Source organism: Hemiscyllium ocellatum, chromosome 23 (genome assembly GCF_020745735.1).
Source record: "Hemiscyllium ocellatum isolate sHemOce1 chromosome 23, sHemOce1.pat.X.cur, whole genome shotgun sequence".
In the NCBI taxonomy this organism is placed as follows: domain Eukaryota; kingdom Metazoa; phylum Chordata; class Chondrichthyes; order Orectolobiformes; family Hemiscylliidae; genus Hemiscyllium; species Hemiscyllium ocellatum.
This window is the reverse complement of record NC_083423.1, coordinates 37,625,590-37,646,198: the sequence shown is the minus strand read 5'-3', so window position 1 is coordinate 37,646,198 and position 20,609 is coordinate 37,625,590. Positions and strand designations below refer to the sequence as shown.

General features: G+C 38.3%; 1 protein-coding gene across 1 annotated transcript in view; it reads left to right on the top strand.

Annotated features, from left to right (window-relative positions):
• Window positions 1-17,437, top strand: part of trmu (tRNA 5-methylaminomethyl-2-thiouridylate methyltransferase) — a 36,927-nt gene extending 19,490 nt beyond the window's left edge. Inside the window, exons 3-11 of the mRNA XM_060842872.1 lie at window positions 514-620; window positions 1,301-1,417; window positions 7,798-7,970; window positions 8,106-8,159; window positions 9,038-9,104; window positions 10,975-11,075; window positions 13,147-13,291; window positions 14,697-14,779; window positions 16,114-17,437. Coding sequence (XP_060698855.1) covers window positions 514-620; window positions 1,301-1,417; window positions 7,798-7,970; window positions 8,106-8,159; window positions 9,038-9,104; window positions 10,975-11,075; window positions 13,147-13,291; window positions 14,697-14,779; window positions 16,114-16,248 — 982 coding nt within the window. The 3' untranslated portion in view covers window positions 16,249-17,437. The remainder of the gene's footprint in view (window positions 1-513; window positions 621-1,300; window positions 1,418-7,797; window positions 7,971-8,105; window positions 8,160-9,037; window positions 9,105-10,974; window positions 11,076-13,146; window positions 13,292-14,696; window positions 14,780-16,113) is intronic.
• Window positions 17,438-20,609: the final 3,172 nt, after the last annotated feature.

Below are 20,609 nucleotides of genomic sequence, written 5' to 3'. Positions count from 1 at the left end.
TTCCAAGTAATGTGAGATTTTGTTTTTAACCAGACTGTAATACTTTGCAGTTATTTGTCTTGAAATTCACTTGTCAATTGAATGTCCAGTCTTAAAGTTCATTAATACCTTGTAACCTTTTCCGTTTCTCCTCGGTGTTAGGTTGACTGCCTAATGTCCGCTCCTACCCCCAAAAGAAAATCGACGCAATCAGCAAATATAGAAGTTGTGTTACTGATTTCATAGCCTAAGTCATTAATGTAAATTGTGAATGACAGTGGCCCTAGTGCTGATCCTTGTGGGACACCCACCTTCACCGTGCCTTGCTTTTCAGGTTGCAGAAGCGATGCTGGGAAAGTTCTGTTTCTGTGTAGTATGACACAATCAAATGTAGTCATGCATTTCAGAATGTGCCTCAAAGCTCTGATTAATCTAAGTAATTAAATTTTAAGATGCTACAGTGTAAGATTTCATATTAGGAGAACACATTGCCTGAACACGAATGAAGATGTGTTGTTTTCTTTTCTTTTCTAGCAACTTAGTGAAGGAGTATGAAATGGGAAGGACTCCAAACCCTGATATCATGTGCAATAAAAATATTAAATTTAAGTATTTATTGCAGTTTGCTTTGGAAATCCTGGGTAAGTGCTTATGCATTTGTCGGATGCTTGAGAAAGATATATATATATATATATATAGAGCATTAAAGTAGCTCATATGCTTATGGATTAATAATGAAAATGTCCAGTAAAATACGCAGTTTTGTGCACTTCTCTGTAATTTGGAACTGCAGGGCAGTAATCTCTCATTTTGGCTGCCATCAATTCTTTTTAAAACGTGCATACATATTTGTGGTATTATAGCTTTAAAATTAGCTGTAAATGTTCATCAATATTGACATTGATCATCATTGATTAATAAAGATGTCCTTATGCATTAATCTATTGAATTGTAACAGCATTTGACTTGACAACTGCTGCTTCAATTTTGTTTTCCTGTTATTAGCAACTGTTCGGTCTTCTGTGATGTTTCACAGTGGAAAACAAGATCAAGTCACAACAGGCGAAATTACTGGGTGGCAGGGTAATTTGAATTATTTAGGTTTAGGTTAAGATAAAAAAAAAAGAGTGGAGAGGCACAAGGAAAGAGGAAACAGCAATATGAACTGAAATTGACATTTTTAAAAAAGAAATATCTTGATGTGAAAACTTGTTTTCTTTAACCATTAAATTAGATAAAGTGTCTTTTCCTCTGAGAAACCAAAGAGAAGTTCAAAATGTACATCACTCATGTAATGAGCACTATCTTTTTATTGAACTAGGGGCAGATGCAATGGCAACTGGTCATTATGCTAGGACATCACAGCGTGATGAAGACGTTTTCCAACAAAAATATATCAGAAAAAGTGAAGATCATTTTCATGACCACAATAAGGATGGTGAGTGAAGGACTTGAAATCTACGCATTCCTTATTTTGTCCCAATGTAGTTTTCAATGAGAGGAAATGTTTCTTCAGTCAAAATTGAATTAGGACACTTTGTAATTACAATTAATCTATTAGGTTGCTCCAGAGGCTCTGGACATTCAAATAGTTAAATTATGCACCGCCAGAACCAATTACTAATGTTTCCGATTCAGATTTATAATTTTTTTCACTAAAAGACAAAACTGTATACACAGATTACTGGAGCTATTACTTTATAATCAGCAACAAGTCAATAAAGTCGCATTGATTGTGTCAATACCCTTTGATCGGGATGTCTGTTGACATTAATCAAGTGAGCTACAATGACCCTGATCTTTTATTACCACAATGTAAAGATATGAGTGTGGCTCAGGTGGCAGAAATGCCACTTTGCAGAGATGCCATTAGTGGAGTATGTTTCCTATGAGGTTATTCTTTTCTGTGTTCTCTCCCTCTCCATAAAACGCATATTTTCTCCCTCCTCATCATGAGGCATGATATTAAAAGATCGGAACTAAACTGCTATTAGTATTTAAGTTGAGATGAAAAGGTGGACAGATCTGGATAATATCACAGTAGGAATTATTATAAAAATGATCAGAAAATAGATTTAGATTGTATTGGTTCGTAAATTTAGCATTGATAGAGTCATAGAGATGTACAGCATGGAAACAGACCCTTTGGTCCAACTTGTCATGCTGACCAAATATCCTAATCTAATCTAGTCCCATTTTCCAGCATTTGGCCCATATCCTCCTTAACCCTTCCTATTCATATACCCATGCAGATGCCTTTTAAATGCTGTAATTGTACCAGCCTCCACCACTTCCTCTGTCAGCTCATTCCATACACACACCACCCTCTGAGAAAAAGTTGTTTCTTAGGTCCCTTTTTATATCTTTTCCCTCTCACCCTAAACCTATGACCTCTAATTCTGGACTGCCCCACCCCAGGGAAAAGACCTTGTCTATTTGTCCTATCCATGCCCCTCATAATTTTATAAATCCTTATAAGGTTACCCCTCAGCCTCTGACGCTCCAAGGAAAACAGCCCCAGCCTATTCAGCCTCTCCCTGTAGCTCAACTCCTCCAATCCTGGCAATATCCTTGTAAATCTTTTATGTACCCTTTCAAGTTTCACAATATCCTTCCAATAGGAGGGAGAACAGAATTGCATGCAGTATTTCAAATGTGGTCTAACCAATGTCCTGTACAGCTGCAACGTGACCTCCCAACTCTTAAACTCAATACTATGACCAATAAATGAAAGCATTCCAAACACCACCTTCACTATCCTATCTACTTGTGACTCTACTTTCAAGGAACTATGAACCTGTACTCCAAGGTCTCTTTGTTTAGCAACACTCCCTAGGACCTTAACATTAAGTGTATGATGCTACTTTATTGACTTATATCCAACTGCCCTGATTTACATTTCCAAAATGCAGCACCTCACATCTATCTAAATTAAACTCCATCTGCGACTCCTCAGCCCATTAGCCCATCTGATCAAGATCGCATTGTACTCTGAGGTAACCTTCTTCGCTGTCCACTACATCTTCAATTTTGGTGTCATCTGCAAACTTACAAGCTATACCTCCTCATGTCCAAATCATTTATATAAATGATGAAAAGTAGTGGACCCAGCACCGATCCTTGTGGCACAGCACTGGTTACTGGTCTCCAGTCTGAAAAACAATTCTCCACCACTATCCTCTGTCTTCTACCTTCGAGTCAATTCCGTATCCAATTCTGTATTCCATGAGGTCTAACCTTGCTAATCAGTCTCCCATTGGGGACGTTCATTCTTTGCTAAATTTCTAAAATTTTAATTGAGAGTCAAAGCCTGATTTGATCTGATCTGGAGTGGAGTGGAATGGATGACACTTCATTCAGATACTGACTTGTGATTCAGACGCCATTTACAGTTTAACTTGGTGCTAAGTGAAACTGCTTTGCACAGCCATTTCAGAGTAATGTAAATGCACCATAAGAAAGCAAGCAGTAAGAAGTGACGCAAATTGAAGTGTGAAAAAAACATTTTTGCAACTTTGAAGTAAGGCATATTTTAATGTCTTGTCAAAACATTTAGAGATAAAGGTGTAGCAATTTTGAATTACAAGAAGCTTGTAGTTTGCAAAATAAAACAAATCTGAAGCAAGTATATCAATGTAGAGTGAAACCATCAAGACGATGGTAAAGGTGAGATAATTATTGAAAGAAGAGGAAGTATATAATGAAGTTAAACAAAACTGGGTGATCTCTGAAAAGAGTTAAAATCCAAACTGAAGAAGGGTTACTGGATCTGAAAAATAAGCTCTGATTTCTCTCCGTAGATGCTGCCAGACCTGCTGAGTTTTTCCAGCAACTTCTGTTTGTTTTTAAAATATGAACTGTAAACTGTAGCACCAGTCGACCATTGATCAATAAATTAGGCAGGCCTCCGTATAGGGTGGAATTTTCCCTTCACTGGTCTAGCGAGAATAGGGATAAGGTGATTAAATAGGATAAAAGTGGGGAAAATAAAATTTTCAACACGTAGAAAATCATGCATAATTTTCCCCTCATACTTCCAATGGTGACTTCAGAATTTCACCCTTGAGTAGCGACCCGTTTATTTTCATTTTTTTATATATCATTAATATTCCTCAGTCACCATAATCATTTTAAACTTCGACTTCTCTCCTCCAATCAGAATCTTGATGGTGCAAATTCCTGACAGGAAAAATGGAGTAATCCCTGGCAGCTTCAGCTGCTGAATGCCTGTCCTGGCCATTATGTTCTGCTGCTTACATCCTGCTTATTCCATGGTTATTATCCTTGAACCCTCAGCTAAACAAGTCATCATTGACAAGCCACCAGCCTCACCACATTATTGTGCCTCTTTTCAGACACCACCTCAGGTGTTCAACACTCCATCTTGGAGATCGGGGACATCTGACCTGCATATTTCTGCCAGGTTACATTGCACACAATAATCTCACATTTCATGCATCTGTTTTTACACTTACATCGTCAAACATATCTTGGAATTCTTAGCTTGCTTTGTTAGCACTCATTCACATTTGTATAGGTAAAAGATCCTTTATCTGAACATCCAAAAACTGAAAAGCTCCGAAATCTGAAGGTTTTTTGTGAAGTTTTTTTCTCGTTAACAAGGTTGTTTAGCAAGCAAACAGTTAACCTAAGTCGACACCCACTCCGATGCGACGTGGGGAGCATGGCCAAGCACATTCTTACTTGGAAGTCTGCTCCTCCGGTAAGATTTTTAAAAATTTCACCATTAAACTGTAATTTATTCTGAAAACCGAAAAATTCCAAAAACTGTTGGTCCCAAGCATTTTGGATAAAGGATTGCCTACCTGTATATGCTTGAAGGGATCCAGACCCTAATGGTGATATTGCATTTCTGGAGTACAATGTCTTGGGTGTACTGTAATTTAATTTGCCTTTTAGTGCAGAGGCAGGAAGCTTGTGACAGTGGAGAGCATTGAGTGATAAATATATGAGACAGGAGATGGACATATCACTGTACAGCAACATTCTACATCAACCTCAGAGCTGCAGTATGAACCAGCAGCTTATGAGGCAAATGCATTACATTTATTTGAAGCAAATATCAGTGAGTAAAAAGCAAGGGAAGGTATACATAATGGGTAAAGGGAGACTACAGTCAGTCACTTAACATCGTATTCCACTCGGGTGCTAGCCATTGTCAGCCCAGTAAATCGAGCTGTCCAATAGTTCACTAGGCATTCCAGGTAGGTCAGTTAGGGTGCTGTCCAAGATGTGGGCAGTTTATCCGGCAACAGACAAAGCATAAACTGATTATGATCTAAGTGGATATAGAGTATTTAGCACTGATGCATAAGCAGGAGAGGTGGTAAGTGTTCCCAGTCAGTGATCAGAAAGTACAGAGGGCAGGAAGGATTAGTCGTCTCGGAGAATGGGTTGAGTGGAGAGCCCTTGATTCAACATGATGCATGTGATACTGAAAGCTGTAGTCCTTGAGTCTCAGTGAGGTACATGTGCAGAGTTAGAGACAGTGTAAGCCCTGAGAGTATGAGGTAGCAGAGAATGGAGGTGACACTTACCCTTGTGTGTGAGAAGATCATTGATCTTGCAGGATAGCTGTGTGTTCCAGTTCATGAAGGGGCCTTGTACTCAGCTATGCAGCCTTTTGGGTCCAGGTTGGTTGTATCTGATGGCATGGCCTCTTCTGGTGGGTCCATGGGGAAGATGACTGATCTTCTCTCCACCATACCATTCACCAACACTTCCCGATCACCCTTCATGAAATGGGAAATGAGCTTACCTTTCTTTGGGTCCCTCTCTTTGGAGATTAGCATTGAGCTGCACATTGTGAGGAGTCATTCCTGGCTTGCAGCCACTATGTAAATGCAAATGAGAAAATCTAGCCATAAATTTCATCAAAGACCGTATAATTATAACTTGTTTTTGAAAGTTTTGGAACCAGTCTAAGATTTTGAAGATGCCTGATGACAAATTAAGTGTCAAGCTCTGAGTTATAGAACATAGGCAAAGAAATTAGAAGAGGAATAGTTATGGTGAAAACTATTCTTTAACGAGCAAGAGCTATAAATGCAGTGGCTCATTTGCGATTTGATAACAACTTCCAGAGTTTTCGGAAGAGTGGAACCTGGTGGACAATTTCAAGGGCAAGAGAAATCACTTTTTTGGAAAAAGGAGGAAATGTTTTCCTTACTTGAACAATAGTAAGAATTGAGAGCTACCGAAGTAAGAGCAGTGTTTTTGTGCAGTAAAATATGAAATAAAATACATTCATTTCTGACCATAGATGTTAACGGGTTTTGAGAAGATTTGGAGCTCAGGTTGAGATTCTGAATGTAAGTTTGCTTACTGAGCTGGAAGCTTCGTTTTCAGACGTTTTGTCACCGTACCAGGTAACATCATCAGTAAGCCTCCGGTGAAGCATTGGTGTTTTGTCCTGCTTTCTATTATTTGTGTTTTGGGTTGCTCGAATTGGTGGTATAATTTCCTGTGTTGGTGATGCCTTTCCTGTTCTTTTTCTCAGATAGGTGGGGTCCAGATGTATTTGTTGTTAGAGTTCCGGTTGGAATACTGTGCTTCTAGGAATTTTCTTGTGTGTCTCTGTTTGTCTTGTCCTAGGGTGGATGTGTTATCCCAGTCAAAGTGGTATCCTTCCTCATCTGTGTGTAAGGATGCTAGTGATAGTGGGTCATGTCTTTTTGTGGCTAGTTGAAGTTCATGTGTCTTGGTGGCTAGTTTTCTATCCAATGTAGTGTTTGTTGCTGTTCTTACAAGGTATTTTGGAAATCGGTCTGTTTTGCTTGTTGCTTGTATGGGGTCTTTTAAGTTCATTAGCTACTGTTTTAGTGTGTGGGCTACCATGATGCCAAGGGATCTGAGTACTCTGGCAGTCATTTCTGAGATGTCTTTGATGAAGAGGAGAGTGATTAGGGTTTCTGGGTGCATTTTGTCTGTTTGTTTGAGAAATTGGCGGACTGTGTTCATTGGGTGCCTGATCTTTTTGAATACGCTGTATAGGTGATTTTCCTCTGCTCTTTGTAGTTTCTCTGTGCTGCAGTGTATGGTGGCTCATTGAAATAATGTTCTAATGCAGCTCCATTTGTGGGTGTTGGGATGATTGCTTGTATAGTTCAGTATTTGGTCTGTATGTGTTGTTTCCCTGTGGACACTGGTTTGAAGTTCCCCATTGGCTGTTTGCGACATCTAGGAATGGCAGTTTGTTGTCGTTTTCTCCTCTTTAGTGAATTGTATGCCAGTAAGGATATTATTGATGGTCATGAAGGTTTCCTCTAATCTGTTTCATTTATTGATTACAAAGGTGTCATCCATGTAGTGGACCCAAAGTTTGGGTTGGATGGTTGGCAAAGTTGTTTGTTTGGAAGGACACTGCTTTGACTGGGATAACACATCCATCCTTGGACAAGCCAAACAGAGATATGCACGAGAATTCCTAGAAGCATGGCATTCCAATCAGAACTCTATCAACAAACACGTTGATTTGGACCTATCTACCACTCTCTGTGAAAAAGAACAGGAAATGACATCACCAACCTAAACATGTAAATAGAAAGCAGGATATAACACCAGCGCTTCACTGGGAGCTCATAAATGTCACTTAGTATGGTGATGAAACATCTGAAAACAAACCTTACAGCTCAGCAAGCAAACTTACATCTATTCATTTCTGAAGCTGAGGGGTGGTACTAAAACTAGGTGTTGGTATCATCAATCTTAAAACCTGCAAAATTTTTAATTAAATCCTAACCAATATAAGTTATTGCCATTCTCTGTCTAACTGCCCATTTGTCTTACCTTTTGCAGCTGTGAAACTCTTACAGGCAACTGACCCAAAGAAAGACCAAACATTCTTTCTGAGTCAGATATCACAACACGCTTTGCGACATACCATCTTTCCCCTTGGTGAGTTGAGAAAAAATGTTGTAAAGGAAATGGCAGCTGAGGCAGGATTTCACCATATATTAAAGAGAAAAGAAGTAAGACTCTTTAATTTTATTTTCATCTTGAACTTTGAACAATGCTTTATCCAAAAGTAATTATAGTCATCAAATCTGATTATAGTTGTGATTAAATATTTCCATGGATGATATTCATTATTTTGCTTCTTACAGAGTATGGGAATCTGTTTTATAGGTGAAAGAAATTTTGAAAACTTTATTCTTGAGGCAAGTACAAATCACAATTCCGTTTTAAAAATTGAACATCTGTGTTGGGAAGTGGAATCGATTTTACTTTTCAAATCTGTGATCAGATAAGAATCAAGACCGGTCATTAAGAGTAAAGTTCTGCCATCTCGCTCAGGTAGCTTGGAACTTATGTGCCAGTATCTCTGATTAAACTCTTAAATGCTTCTGCTTGACATTTGCATGATAATCCATTTGAAATGAACAGATATGAGGCCTCTGCTAAGTAGCCATATTATAAAATGTAACAAATGTTACATTCTCAGAGAATCTTCACCAACAATAATTCCCACTCTAACATATCCTTTCTCAAACCAGTAAAGAACATATCTACAGCACCAATCTGCCATTGCTGTTGCTCATTTCAACCATCCTGATTTAAATAAAGTTCCTAATGTGCTGAACTTTAGACAGCTGTGAATTTGTACCACCTAGAAATCTGGTTCAGAATACCAAAACTCATTTTATTTAGTACCTGTAAAAAGACAGTTAGGAGAAATTAACTCAATTAATTCCCGCCTCAGGCGACTGACTGTGTGGAGTTTGCATGTTCTCCCCATGTCTGTGTGGGTTTCCTCCCACAGTCCAAAGATGTGCGGGTCAGGTGAATTGGCCATGCTAAATTGCCCACAGTGTTAGGTAAGGAGTAAATGTAGGGGTATGGGTGGGTTGCGCTTCGGTGGGTCGGTGTGGACTTGTCGTGCCGAAGGGCCTGTTTCCACACTGTAAGTAATCTAATCTAATTTGGGCTGGATTCAAACTCATTGCTTACTGAGGATTTTGATTTTATTTGTATCAAAGAAATATGTTGATCTTAGTTTTGAGCATTCGAAGTAATTGCATTTAAAATTTTTTATTAGTATCTAGAACCTCGTCCTGGAAACTTTGTTTCTATAGAAGATGGAAAAATTATGGGAACACACAAAGGTAGTTAAGTTGTTTAAGAAAATTAGAATGATTTCTTTTTAGTTAAGTTGTGGGTTTTCTGTTTCTTCAAATAAGCAATTTAGAATTTTACTCAGTTAGTTGTCTTCCATTTCAGATTATCTTCTGTTCCACACTTATTAAGGCAGCTTGATGTTTAGTTTGGTCTAAGCAAGGTTTATGGAATGATTATTCTTTGCTCCTTATGGCAGCAGCACCTGTTTTTCTCAACAACTGTAATTGGTGAGCATCCATTTGGATGTTCTTTTTAAAGTATATTTATTTGTTCATTGCATTGCTGGCTAGGCCAGCATTTATTCCTAATCCAAAATGTCTCTCGAGAAGGTGTGCGCTCAATAATGGTGAGATAGGCAGTGATAATGTAACTGAACTAGTCATCCAGAAGCTCAAGCTGATGTTCTGAGGTCATGCGTTTGAATTGCACCATGCTGCACCAAATTGCAGATGCTGAAATTTGAGTCCAGTTTAATATTTCTTTTAAAATTATATAATACAATGAATAACATCTAATGACAACCATGTAACTACTGCTGTTGTTGAAAAAAGCCCAACTTATGTCCTTCAGGGAAGGAACTCTGCCCTCCTGACCTGGTCTGACCTACATGCAACTCCAGACCCACAGTAGGTGCCTCTTAATTTCCCAATAGGCAGTAAATGCTGGCCTAGCCAGAGAGGCTACATATCAATTTTACCGTGTTAGCTGCACCGAGGAAATCCAGTAACCAGTAATCAAGGAAGTCCAATCTTGAATTTTTTTTAAAATTTGTGATATTCCAAAGCAGTCTATTGTATCCAGAACACAACGCAGCACAAGGCTTTGGGTCACCTATCTCAGAATAAAAAACTAATAGGAGTCATGTAACAGCAGCTCCCTGAAATGGCAACATTGGAAGTGTGGGGGAAAAAAATGGGTCACCGTTCTGAAAAAGCATCAATTTTAATTCAAAAAACAAAATATAGGGTCCTGTGGTACAGTGAGATAAGCAGCTTTCTGCAGATCTTATTCCAAAATAGTGTTCCTTACAATGATGAAATATGTTCAGGCAAAGACATGTACTGAAGATTTACTGAAGTAAATCACTGAAACTTTAATTATGGTTTTGGATGCAGGTTTGCTCGCTGAGCTGAAAGGTTCATTTCCAGATGTTTCATTACCTATTAGGTAACATCTTCAGTGGGCCTCACGCGAAGCAATGCTGAAAATTCCTGCTTTCTATTTATATGTTTGGGTTTCTTTGGGTTGGTGATGTTTCCTGAGAAAAGGAACAGGAAGTGACCTCACCACAGGAAATAACATCACCAACCCAAAGAAACCCAAACATATAAATAGAAAGCAGGAATTTTCAGCATTGCTTCGCGTGAGGCCCACTGAAGATGTTACATAATAGGTAACGAAGCATCTGGAAATGAACCTTTCAGCTCAGCAAGCAAACCTACATCCAAAACCTCAACCTGAGCTACAAATCTTCTCAAAACTCTTTTAATTTAGTTGTCATCTGCTTTGCATGTTGTTGAATAGATTAAGGGGCAGTTGAAATTTTGAGCCCGATGATTAAATGCTTTATAACAGTGAGATGACAATTGCTTCAAGATTATAACAGTAGTTACAGACATGTACAGGTTGACATTTTTATAATGTGAGTGAAATTGATGAGACTCTATTCCACATAGAAGCAGTGAAAATTGTAATCTTTGTTTACAATTAATAATAGACTCCAGAAAGATAACACGATCAGAATATATCAAGAACTAGAAACCACAAGATATTTCTAAAAAAAATGGTTTGATAAACCAAAGAGTTACAATCATTGGCAAGAGCATTTCAATTAACTGCCTTTATATTAACTTTTAGGTTGGTTTCTATTCACTTTGGGACAACGAGCCAGGATAGGTGGTCAAAGAGATGCCTGGTTTGTCGTAGACAAAGACATAAATACAGGGGATGTGTTTGTGGTGAGTGTCGTGGAACCCACTGAAAAGCTAGAAACAAACCTATTGATGAAACATATATCTTGGATATTTTAGCACCATGAAGCTTTAGTATACTCATATTAAATTCAAATTGAGAAAGGATTCAGAATGTTTTTGAGTTTTCTGAATCTCCGTTTGTTATTGATCCACAGATTGATTTCTTTGCTGGCTCACTATGCAACCATTCAATTAGCAACATAGAGTAAACTTCATTATAGGTGTCACTGGCAAGACTAGGGTGGCACAGTGGTTAGCACTGCTGCCTCACAGCGCCAGAGACCCGGGTTCAATTCCTGCATCCGGCGACTGTCTGGGTGGAGTTTGCACGTTCTCCCCGTGTCTGCGTCGGTTTCCTCCCACAGTCCAAAGATGTGCAGGTTAGGTGAATTGGCCATGCTAAGGTGAAGGGCTAAATGTAGCGGAATGGGTCTGGGTGAGTTGCTCTTCAGAGGTTCGCTATGGGCTTGTTGGGCCGAACTGTAAGTAAGTAATCTAATTTCCCCACCATTGACATTAGAATGGACTGTAGATTGGTCTATGTGGCAAAGGCTCAGTATTTTGACCCAGCAATGATGAAGAGACAACAATAATTTCCGAGTTGCAGTGGTGTGTGGTTGGAGGGAACCCTGGGAGTGATGGTGCCATGCACCTGTTAAACTATTCCTAAGTGGTAGAGAACAAGGATTTAAGAAGTAGGAGTGCTGTTGAAGAAGTTGTTTGGGCTAAACTCAGGCTGATTGGATATAATTCCTTTCTGCTGAGGGGAATACACTGATGACTAATCGCTTTATCGGTAATGGCATTTTAAGGTGATTAATGTAAAAAGTTCTACTGCAATTTCTATAGTTACAGAATTGCAGAAGGCTGAGTGGTTGTAGTGAACAACTTGCATGATCTAGCTTCTTCATTTCCTTTGTCACTTTCTAAATTTCAATTAGATGACATTGAAACTTCTGGTTTTCCAAATGGAGAATCTCTTCGTAATTTAGTTATCTATCCAGTTAGTTGACCAGAATTGAGTGACACTGGAAGCAGTAGAACTGGTAAATATAGAAAAGTCAGGAGAATTAGGTGTGATGGTAGATAAATTTCTTTTGTATTAGACATCTGGCTAGTATGACAGCCTCAGGTTCTCACTGAAATCAATGTGTTTACAGTATAAGGCTTACATACCTCAAGGTTCTCTAGTTTGTGTTTAATATATCCTTCCAGCTTTTCTTTACGTCTGCCACTATCTTCCCAATTTGGCCATGCCTCTTAATCAAATGTTGCTCCTGATCATAGTCCAATAGCTTCCATTTTCTGTAACCAGAGGAACCTGAACTCTCGAGCCCCACTCATTTCCTTGATTTGCCACCACCCACACTGTTTGCTGTGGCGAGATCCTTTTCCTTCTGTCACCGATTACTGCAATCTCTGCTTTAGCTCTTGTTCTCTCCACATTAGATACTTGAGCTTTTCATTCAAGTCTCATTCTGCAAGCTTGTACTGTCTTCTAATATGTATAATTACACCTTCCTAATAACAACTGTGTAGGTCAATTGCTAACGTGTTGTAGAATCTATTTCACACATTGAAAATAGAGCAGGAAAGACAGTTCAAATCAAGACAGTGATTTATGCCAAGCTATTCAACAATTTAGGCATGCTTAGACAAAGTTTTCACCTATCTTTAATCATCTGCCAGTGATGTATTGTATTAATTTAGCTCCTAAGGCTGTCAACTTCAGCAAATCCTTTTGTATTTTTTCCACCAAAATCATCAGTTTTTAATGCCATTTGTTTGGGTGGAGATGCATTTTAATGGAAATATATTTCCATATGGATATATAACATAGAATCCTGTTTAAAAATGAAGTATTGTGTTAGTTTTATCAATTATGGCTGGTCTGTTAGTTGAAATATTTTATGAACATATTGCCCTTGAGGGAAAGTCAAATTTCCTCTGCTCCCCTTTTTGTTTCTATCATGGGATCGCTTCCCTAAACACCTTGACTTTGTCTTCTCAAGTGGAGGAATATGCATTGTGAAAAACCATATATGTTGTCTGCCAGGCACCAGGAACTAGTCACCCAGCTCTGTACAGGAATTCACTGCAAACTGATCAAGTCCACTGGATTGCTCAGGACCCACCATTAGAATTGCTCAGGAACACAGTGATGCAGTGTCACTTTCGCTTCCAGCACCAGATGCCACTTGGTAAGAAATGGCTGATTTTGTGTATGCATCTAGACTGAATAAAATCAGAACTCACAGGACACCAGGTTGCAGTCCAAAAGGTTTATTTGAAATCACAAGCTTTCAGAGCGCTGATCCTTCATCAGGTGAAAGAAGGAGCAGCGCTCCGAAAGCTTGTGATTTCAAATAAACCTGTTGGACTTTAACCTGATGTTATGTGATTTTCTGACTTTGTCCACCCCAGTCCAACATTGGCATCTCCACATCATGTCTAGACTGAACAGACAGTGCTTCCGTGCATAATAACAAGTTGACTTGATGATACCTTTGAAGTAAATGTGAGTGTTTGTGTGCATTATTTAATATTAGCGTAACCACATATGTTGTATGATGTGATGCCAGAATCATCAAAAATACCTGAATTTATTGAACAATTTCCGAACTGGCTCTACATCAAACTGTTAAAGCTGACAAGAAGGTACTGCTGTGATTAATACTGAACAGAATTATTTGTTGTTCAAATGGGAACTAGCAACTGCAAAAGGAGAGAACATACATGGAAAGATTAAGCAATTCCAGACTAGTAAGCTAAAGTTACTCCAATGGGCATCAAAAAATTAATTATTCTGTTTTGAGAAAAGAGTAGTTGCCACAGTCCCAGAGGTTTCTAATAAGAGAGCAACCTCATTAGAGTCCTCTGGCAGAGGTTACCACTAAGGTCCCACATTCTTGTCCATCACCTGAGGTGTGGTGACTCTCAGGTTAAACTCACCATCAATCGTGTCTCTCTAACGAAAGAGCAGGCTCAGCTGACGCAGGAATTGAACCGACATTGTTGGTATCACTCTGCATTGCAAACCTGATATCCAGCCAACTGAGTTAATCAATCATGCCCATCCCGATTACTAATGTAGCATCCTTGTAACTGTATCCTTGAAATGCATGAGTGAGCTTAAATGTTGAATGATGTACAGTTTTGTTCTGTAGACTAATGATCATTTAAAAACTTCCTGCGACTGGCCAGAATTGTTTCTCTCGAGTTTACAGGTTAGAGCCTTCGAGAGGTAATGATCATTCTAAGCCAGTGCTGTCCATTTATAAATGAAGCGAAACTATAAACTGAGACACTTCCTAATGAGGAAGAGCGGCAGAAGCAAACTTCACTTTGATAAATGTATTTTCGTTCATCTGTTATAGTTTCACTTCACTCATAATTTTTGCCAATACTTTTTTCATAAAAAAGGTAGGCCATATAGCTTCTTGAACCTCCCCTTCTGTTCACTGCCAACTCCCACTTTTCCAACTGATCCCCACATCTCTGTTTCCTTACAATCAATATACAGCGAGTTTGTCTCATTTGTTGACAGTAAGAATAGTTCAGGTTTTTATATTGTATATACTCTTATTGTATTATTTCCCCTTTCAGTGCAATGCCAGTTAACTCTAAATCCAGATTTAACAGTTTGGGTGACTCTTGCTAAACCAGTCAGAGCACCAACTCCAGGACAAGTGAGTTCCATTTTCATTCTTTCATTTCAAATATCACTTTATTGAATGTTAGGTAAAAGGAATGAAGAATGGCTAAGGGTGTAAATCTGCTATATCTGAGCATTTTATTAAACTGGTTCTTTGGAATCAAAGTGTTTTAAAACCATTTTTTTTGAAAAGAGACAGAAGCCACAAGTTCAAGCCCCACTGTGGAGTTAAGAACAAGAGGGCAGATAGTGAAACTTTGAGTTGGGCTGGGCAGGGCTGATGTTAGGAACCATTTTCTCACACACAGGCCAGTGGAAATCTTACACTTTTTAAATAGACAAGTTGAGACTAGTTCCATTGAAAAACTGACAACATTGATTTTTTTTGGATAAGATTAAGACGCATGGAACCGAACCAGACGTTTAGATTTTAGATATCCATGTTCTGACTAAATGTAAGAATAGGCTCGAGGGGCTGAATGGCCTGCTTGAATTCTTGTGTGTTTGTGGATTTTAATGATGGGTAAAAGCTTCCTTATCTAATGTTGCAGCAGCTTCAGAAAGAGGGAAGAAAGTTGCAAATCCAATTGAAATATGAAACAAAACAAATCATTCGAATAATACAAAATATAAGTTATTGAAGGAAGCAAGTTAATTCATTCCATATAATTGCAGAGTCCAAAATATCATTGATCAATTGTTGGCTCAATACAGTTATAAATGTTATATTTGTGATAACAGCTTCTTTCAATATCTATGTGGTGTGTAATGTTTATGGTTGTCTAAATTGCTTATACTAAAGTGATTGGTGAACAATGCTGAAAAGGATAGCTTTTCATTAGTTGTGATTAAGTCAGTGAGTTGACTAAATATTAGTACTCTGCTTTTGAACTGTGCGTGTTAAGGCCAAAAGCACTTTGCTTACGGCAAACCATCAGGCCCCTTGCTGATCAAAGAATGAATCAGGATGTAATAACAAATTAAGCTTGATTCCATTTCATAATCATTATTAACCACTGTTGACATTCAACCTGCAGGATTACATTGTTGAGTAACTTTGAGGTAATGAGCTACAGGATGCTGGACCTTATTACAGCTTCTGTGTCAGTATGCAAATCTTCTAACTCTGGAGGAATTTACATATACATTCTGAAAGGATTCCATAGCAACTTCTGAAAGTTCTGACAGATGCCTGGCTCAACATGTTGAGAGACATCCCAGAGTCTTATTTGGATTGCTAAAGAGCATCTTAGTGTATTTTACTGCACTCTTGCAAGAAAAAAAAATGATGAATGCTGTGTATGACTTAAGATTATACCTGGTCAATCAACATGTAATGTTTTGATATTCCTATGTTGTTGGTTACAGTTTGCTGTGTTCTATAATGATCAAGAATGCCTCGGCAGTGGTAAGATTATGGAGCTTGGCCCATCCATGTACACCCTTCAAGAAAGAAGAGGGGACAGAATTGGTGAAACTCAGAAGACTGATAGAACTGGTTAAAGACCTTGCCACACAACCTTCAATTTAACATGAAAAGGTGCTATGAGTACTGATTGCATCTATGAACATGCTAGAATCCAAATGCACTTCAATTCACCATAATAAAGTTACATGGCTAAGGCCTGGAACCATCAATGGGCTGCAAGGATCCACTACTTTTTGTCATTTTATAGAAACGAATTGGATGTAAATATAGGAGAAATGGTTAGGAATTTTCAGGTAATACCAAAACTGGAGGCGTAGCGGACAGTGAAGAAGGTTATCTCCAGTATACAACAGGACCTTGATTTGGTGGGCTGAGGAGTGACAGATTGAGTTTCATTTAGATAAACTTGAGACGTTGTATTTTGGTAAGGCAAATCAGAGCAGGACTTAGAGTAGGGTCCTAGGGAGTGTTGCCAAACAAAGACACCCTGGATTGCAGGTGAGTAATGAAGGTTTACTTGCCTTTATTGGTCAGTGCATTGAGTTGGGAGGCTATGTTGCTGCTGTACAGGACATTGGTGAAGCCACTTTTGGAATATTATGTTCAATTCAATATCCCTACTGTAAGAAAGATGTTAAATTTGAAAGGGTCCAGAAAAGATTTATAAGGATGTTGATGGGGTTGAAGGGTTTGAACTTAATGGGAGAGGTTGAGGGGTTCTTTACAGAGATTTAGAAAATCATGAGGGGCATGGATAGGGTGAATAGCCAAGGTCTTTTCCCTAGGGTAGAGGAGTCCAAAATGTAAAGGACATAGATTTAAGGTGCGAGGGGAAAGATTTAAAAGGGACCTAAGGGGCGACCTTTTCAGGTAGAGGTGGCAGAGGCTGGTACAGTTATAATATTTAAAAGGCATTTGGATGAATGGGGAGGGTTTTGAGCAGTCTGTTTCCATGTTGTACAACTCTCTGATATTTAAAATGTTAAACAGAGGAGGTTATCAATGTGTTTTGTGATTCTGCTTCCTATATAGTTTAATGGCTAGGGGGTAAATTTTTGGACCTGGGTCTCAGTCCATGGACCCTCTAGAAATTTCGGGAGCAGACATCAGTGCAACCAATTTATGGTGGTCAGTGTCAAACCCCAGTTACCAAAACATTCTTTAAATGATCAGAGAGAGAGAGAGAGAGATGTGCATTTTGTCAATCATTTTTGTAATATGTTTTCACATGGAATTAATAAAATACCTTTTATGGACCTATTTCCAATTACCTATAAGTAATAAATCATTTAATGATTGTGTTTGAGTTTCAGAATAAATGATTAGCCTATAGAGTGGGACTTATCAAATTATGGAAATTAAAATAAGAATAAAGTCATGAATGGGCACAACCAAACATCTAAAACAGATGAGGGATCTTTCACCAAAACTGGTAATAATCCAACAGGAGAATGCCAACAAGCATTGGTGCAGGTTTGCTAAATACATTCACAAATGGGCAGTTAATTGGATTAATATATAAAACAGAGACAGTTGTTTACTATACCTATTTATTTTAGGCTTTAGAGCACATTCTTTCACCCATCTGATAAAGTACCTCCCAAAATATTAGCCTGTTTATGAAATGCTGACTGCCCTGCTTTTAAAGAAAAGGTCTGTAAAAAAATGAATTCAGTGTCCTCACTTCTTATTTTCAAAATGGAATTGTTGTTCCTATTCAAGCGTGTAACAAAAAAGACTAATTGATTTGAAAAGCAAATTGTTCTTAAAATTGAGCCTGATGTCACTGTGACCAAATGACCCAAGGGATGCATAACAGTAAAACAAGCTGCAAAGTAGGGACACTATTCCAGCTCTAAGCCTATAATTCAGTTACCATAGTAAAGGTCACACTTTGCAATATCATGTAGTTTTCAAGTAACATTAGCCTACAGCACTGTATACTCTTTTCATATCATTAATATTACAAAAAATGAAAGTTTTGAAGATTGAGAGAATTGAAGAAAAGTGGATTGGTTTAGAAAGAGATTAAGGAAAATGGATGATTGGTTCAATTGAACCAATGAAAGGTGATGGGTATACAATAATTTGAATTGAGAGAATGGGAGATACAGGCTGGACTGGTAGGGTATGGCCAAGGTCCTAAGAGATTAGTGTAGGTAGTTTGAATCACTGCAGAAGGATAATGCATCATTGAGTGTTTAATGAAAGACCGATTTCACAGAATAGAGAGTAAGCAGAACAATTCTGAATGAGGCACAGTTCAAAAAGTCAATGAGGAGAGTATTTGGAGTCAGGGAAGAAAGTTAACATTGAATTGCAGAGGAGGTGAAAACAAAGACAGGTAATATTTGGATGGCTTGAAGTTTAGTTCCCAGTCAAGCGACAGGGGTTTAGTTTAGTTCAGTTGTTCACTGGTTCGTGAAGCAGTGTAATATCAACAGCATGGGTTCGATTCCCATGACAGCTGAAGTTACCACAAAGGCCTGGTGTTCTCAACCTCTCCCCTTACCTGAGATCTGGTGGCCTTCAGTTATAAATCAACCACCAGTCGCCCCCCTCTCTCTCTCTCTAATGAGAGAGCAACCTTATGGTCTGGTGAGACTATAGTGACTTGATTCTTGGTCAATTGTCTCACTCTGTCATTAATGCTGTTGAAAGATATATCACTTGGTCAGCAAAACCTTCCAAAATGTCATTATGAAAATTAGAACTTTTATGATAATTATTTCTTAAAAGATATGAGAAAATCAGAAGAATCAATTCTGTGTAAGTACTAGAATAGCAAAGTAAGAACTGTTTTAAAATAGCCTTTTGTTTGAGGAAGCTGGTATGGATCAGAGAGTAGCGTAGAGTCATTATTCATAATTATCATACTTCATCTAATCTATAATATGAAATCTGCAGAAGAGCCTGCTAAATAGACTTTAATTTTATCTAATCTGCTAACGGATGGGCTCTGCTGACGATTAGTAGCAACAGACTTGACTATGACACAACTGCAGTAGGTTTGTTTCTGTTCAAATAATTATACTTTGTTTCATAGTGTTCAGCAAAGTATAAATTAGTGAAGAGTAACTCTTAAACATTTTCCTATTTCAGATACTATATTTTGGAGCAGTACTTTTTAAACTAAGATTAACACCATGCTAAATTGTTATTAGTAAATAATCCATTTTTAATTTTTGTCACTTCGAATTCTGTTCGAGTTCCGCTGCAAAATATTTTCACAACTGAGAGCAGGAATGCTGTACTGTCTTAATGCATCGTCTGTGCTAATTGCCAGAAGGGACATGGGCTTAGATTTTACTTTTCAGCCCCTCAGAAGTTTGTCTTTCTTCCAGACAAGAGAGTCTATCCATAGTGAAGAGCTGGAATGCCATTCAAACCTACTGTGAGGGAGCTGCCAAGCCTCCATTAGATTCCTTTCACATCCATATTATATCTCAACTAAGTGTCTCTTAATAGGAAATGTCACCCTGTCTTCACTGCAGGGAAGCACCTATTCAGTCCCTCCTCGTATTAAATTACCTGGTGTCTACTTGATTCATGGCTGTAAGGAATTGCTTGCTTTTGTCTGTACTCTATGGAAAAGATTATTACTGGCAGAGAGATGAGCTTGCAGCTAATATCCCTAATCGTTATGGAGATGCTGAGAGTATTTTGAGTGTACAATATGCCTGGAAATGCAAGAAAGATGGGGTCTTCTAGAATTTAATAGCAGGACCTCATTTATTTTTTCTTACTGTCTTTCTTGCCAGCAGCTTGCTTCAAACTCTGGCATTTGTTGTACAGGAAGATACGTACAGGTATGAAATGCACTTAGCTGCTATATTGGCCTGGTTTACCTCCCTTCTGATACTGTGGTTCCCAAATCCAGAAAATCAATTTAAAGGCAAGTAAACATCTATGGCTATTAATTGCTGCAATAAATTCCAATCCACCAGCAAATAAGGTTGTGGCTTTGCTGAATGGTGTATTCACAGGTATCCACACCCACCTCTGCTAAACCCAAACGTGAATGTGTTGATGTCTGGGTGTTTTTAATCTAACAGAACCAATGTAAACTACGCATCATACCCCACAACCCATCCATTCTTGGAAGTTACAATTTCCCCCATTGTCTCTGTAGCAAGGATTAAAATTTAATACATTTTATAAACTGAGCTTGTATTTTAGAAGAAATGAGTGTCATGGACAACTCACTATAACTCCAGAGGTTATGGAAAACGTGCGGAATTCATTTGTAAGGTGATTAACCTCTGTCATTCACAATCCATTCCCCTCCCCAACTCTGCATGTTTCTCAACTTATTTACAGCTTCCCTTCTTAAATACCACTGCATCCTACCTCCACCATTTAGAGATTAGAATTTCACAAAGTTAATTTTATATGACAACAGTAATGGCCTTGATAATTTATTCCATCATGGAGA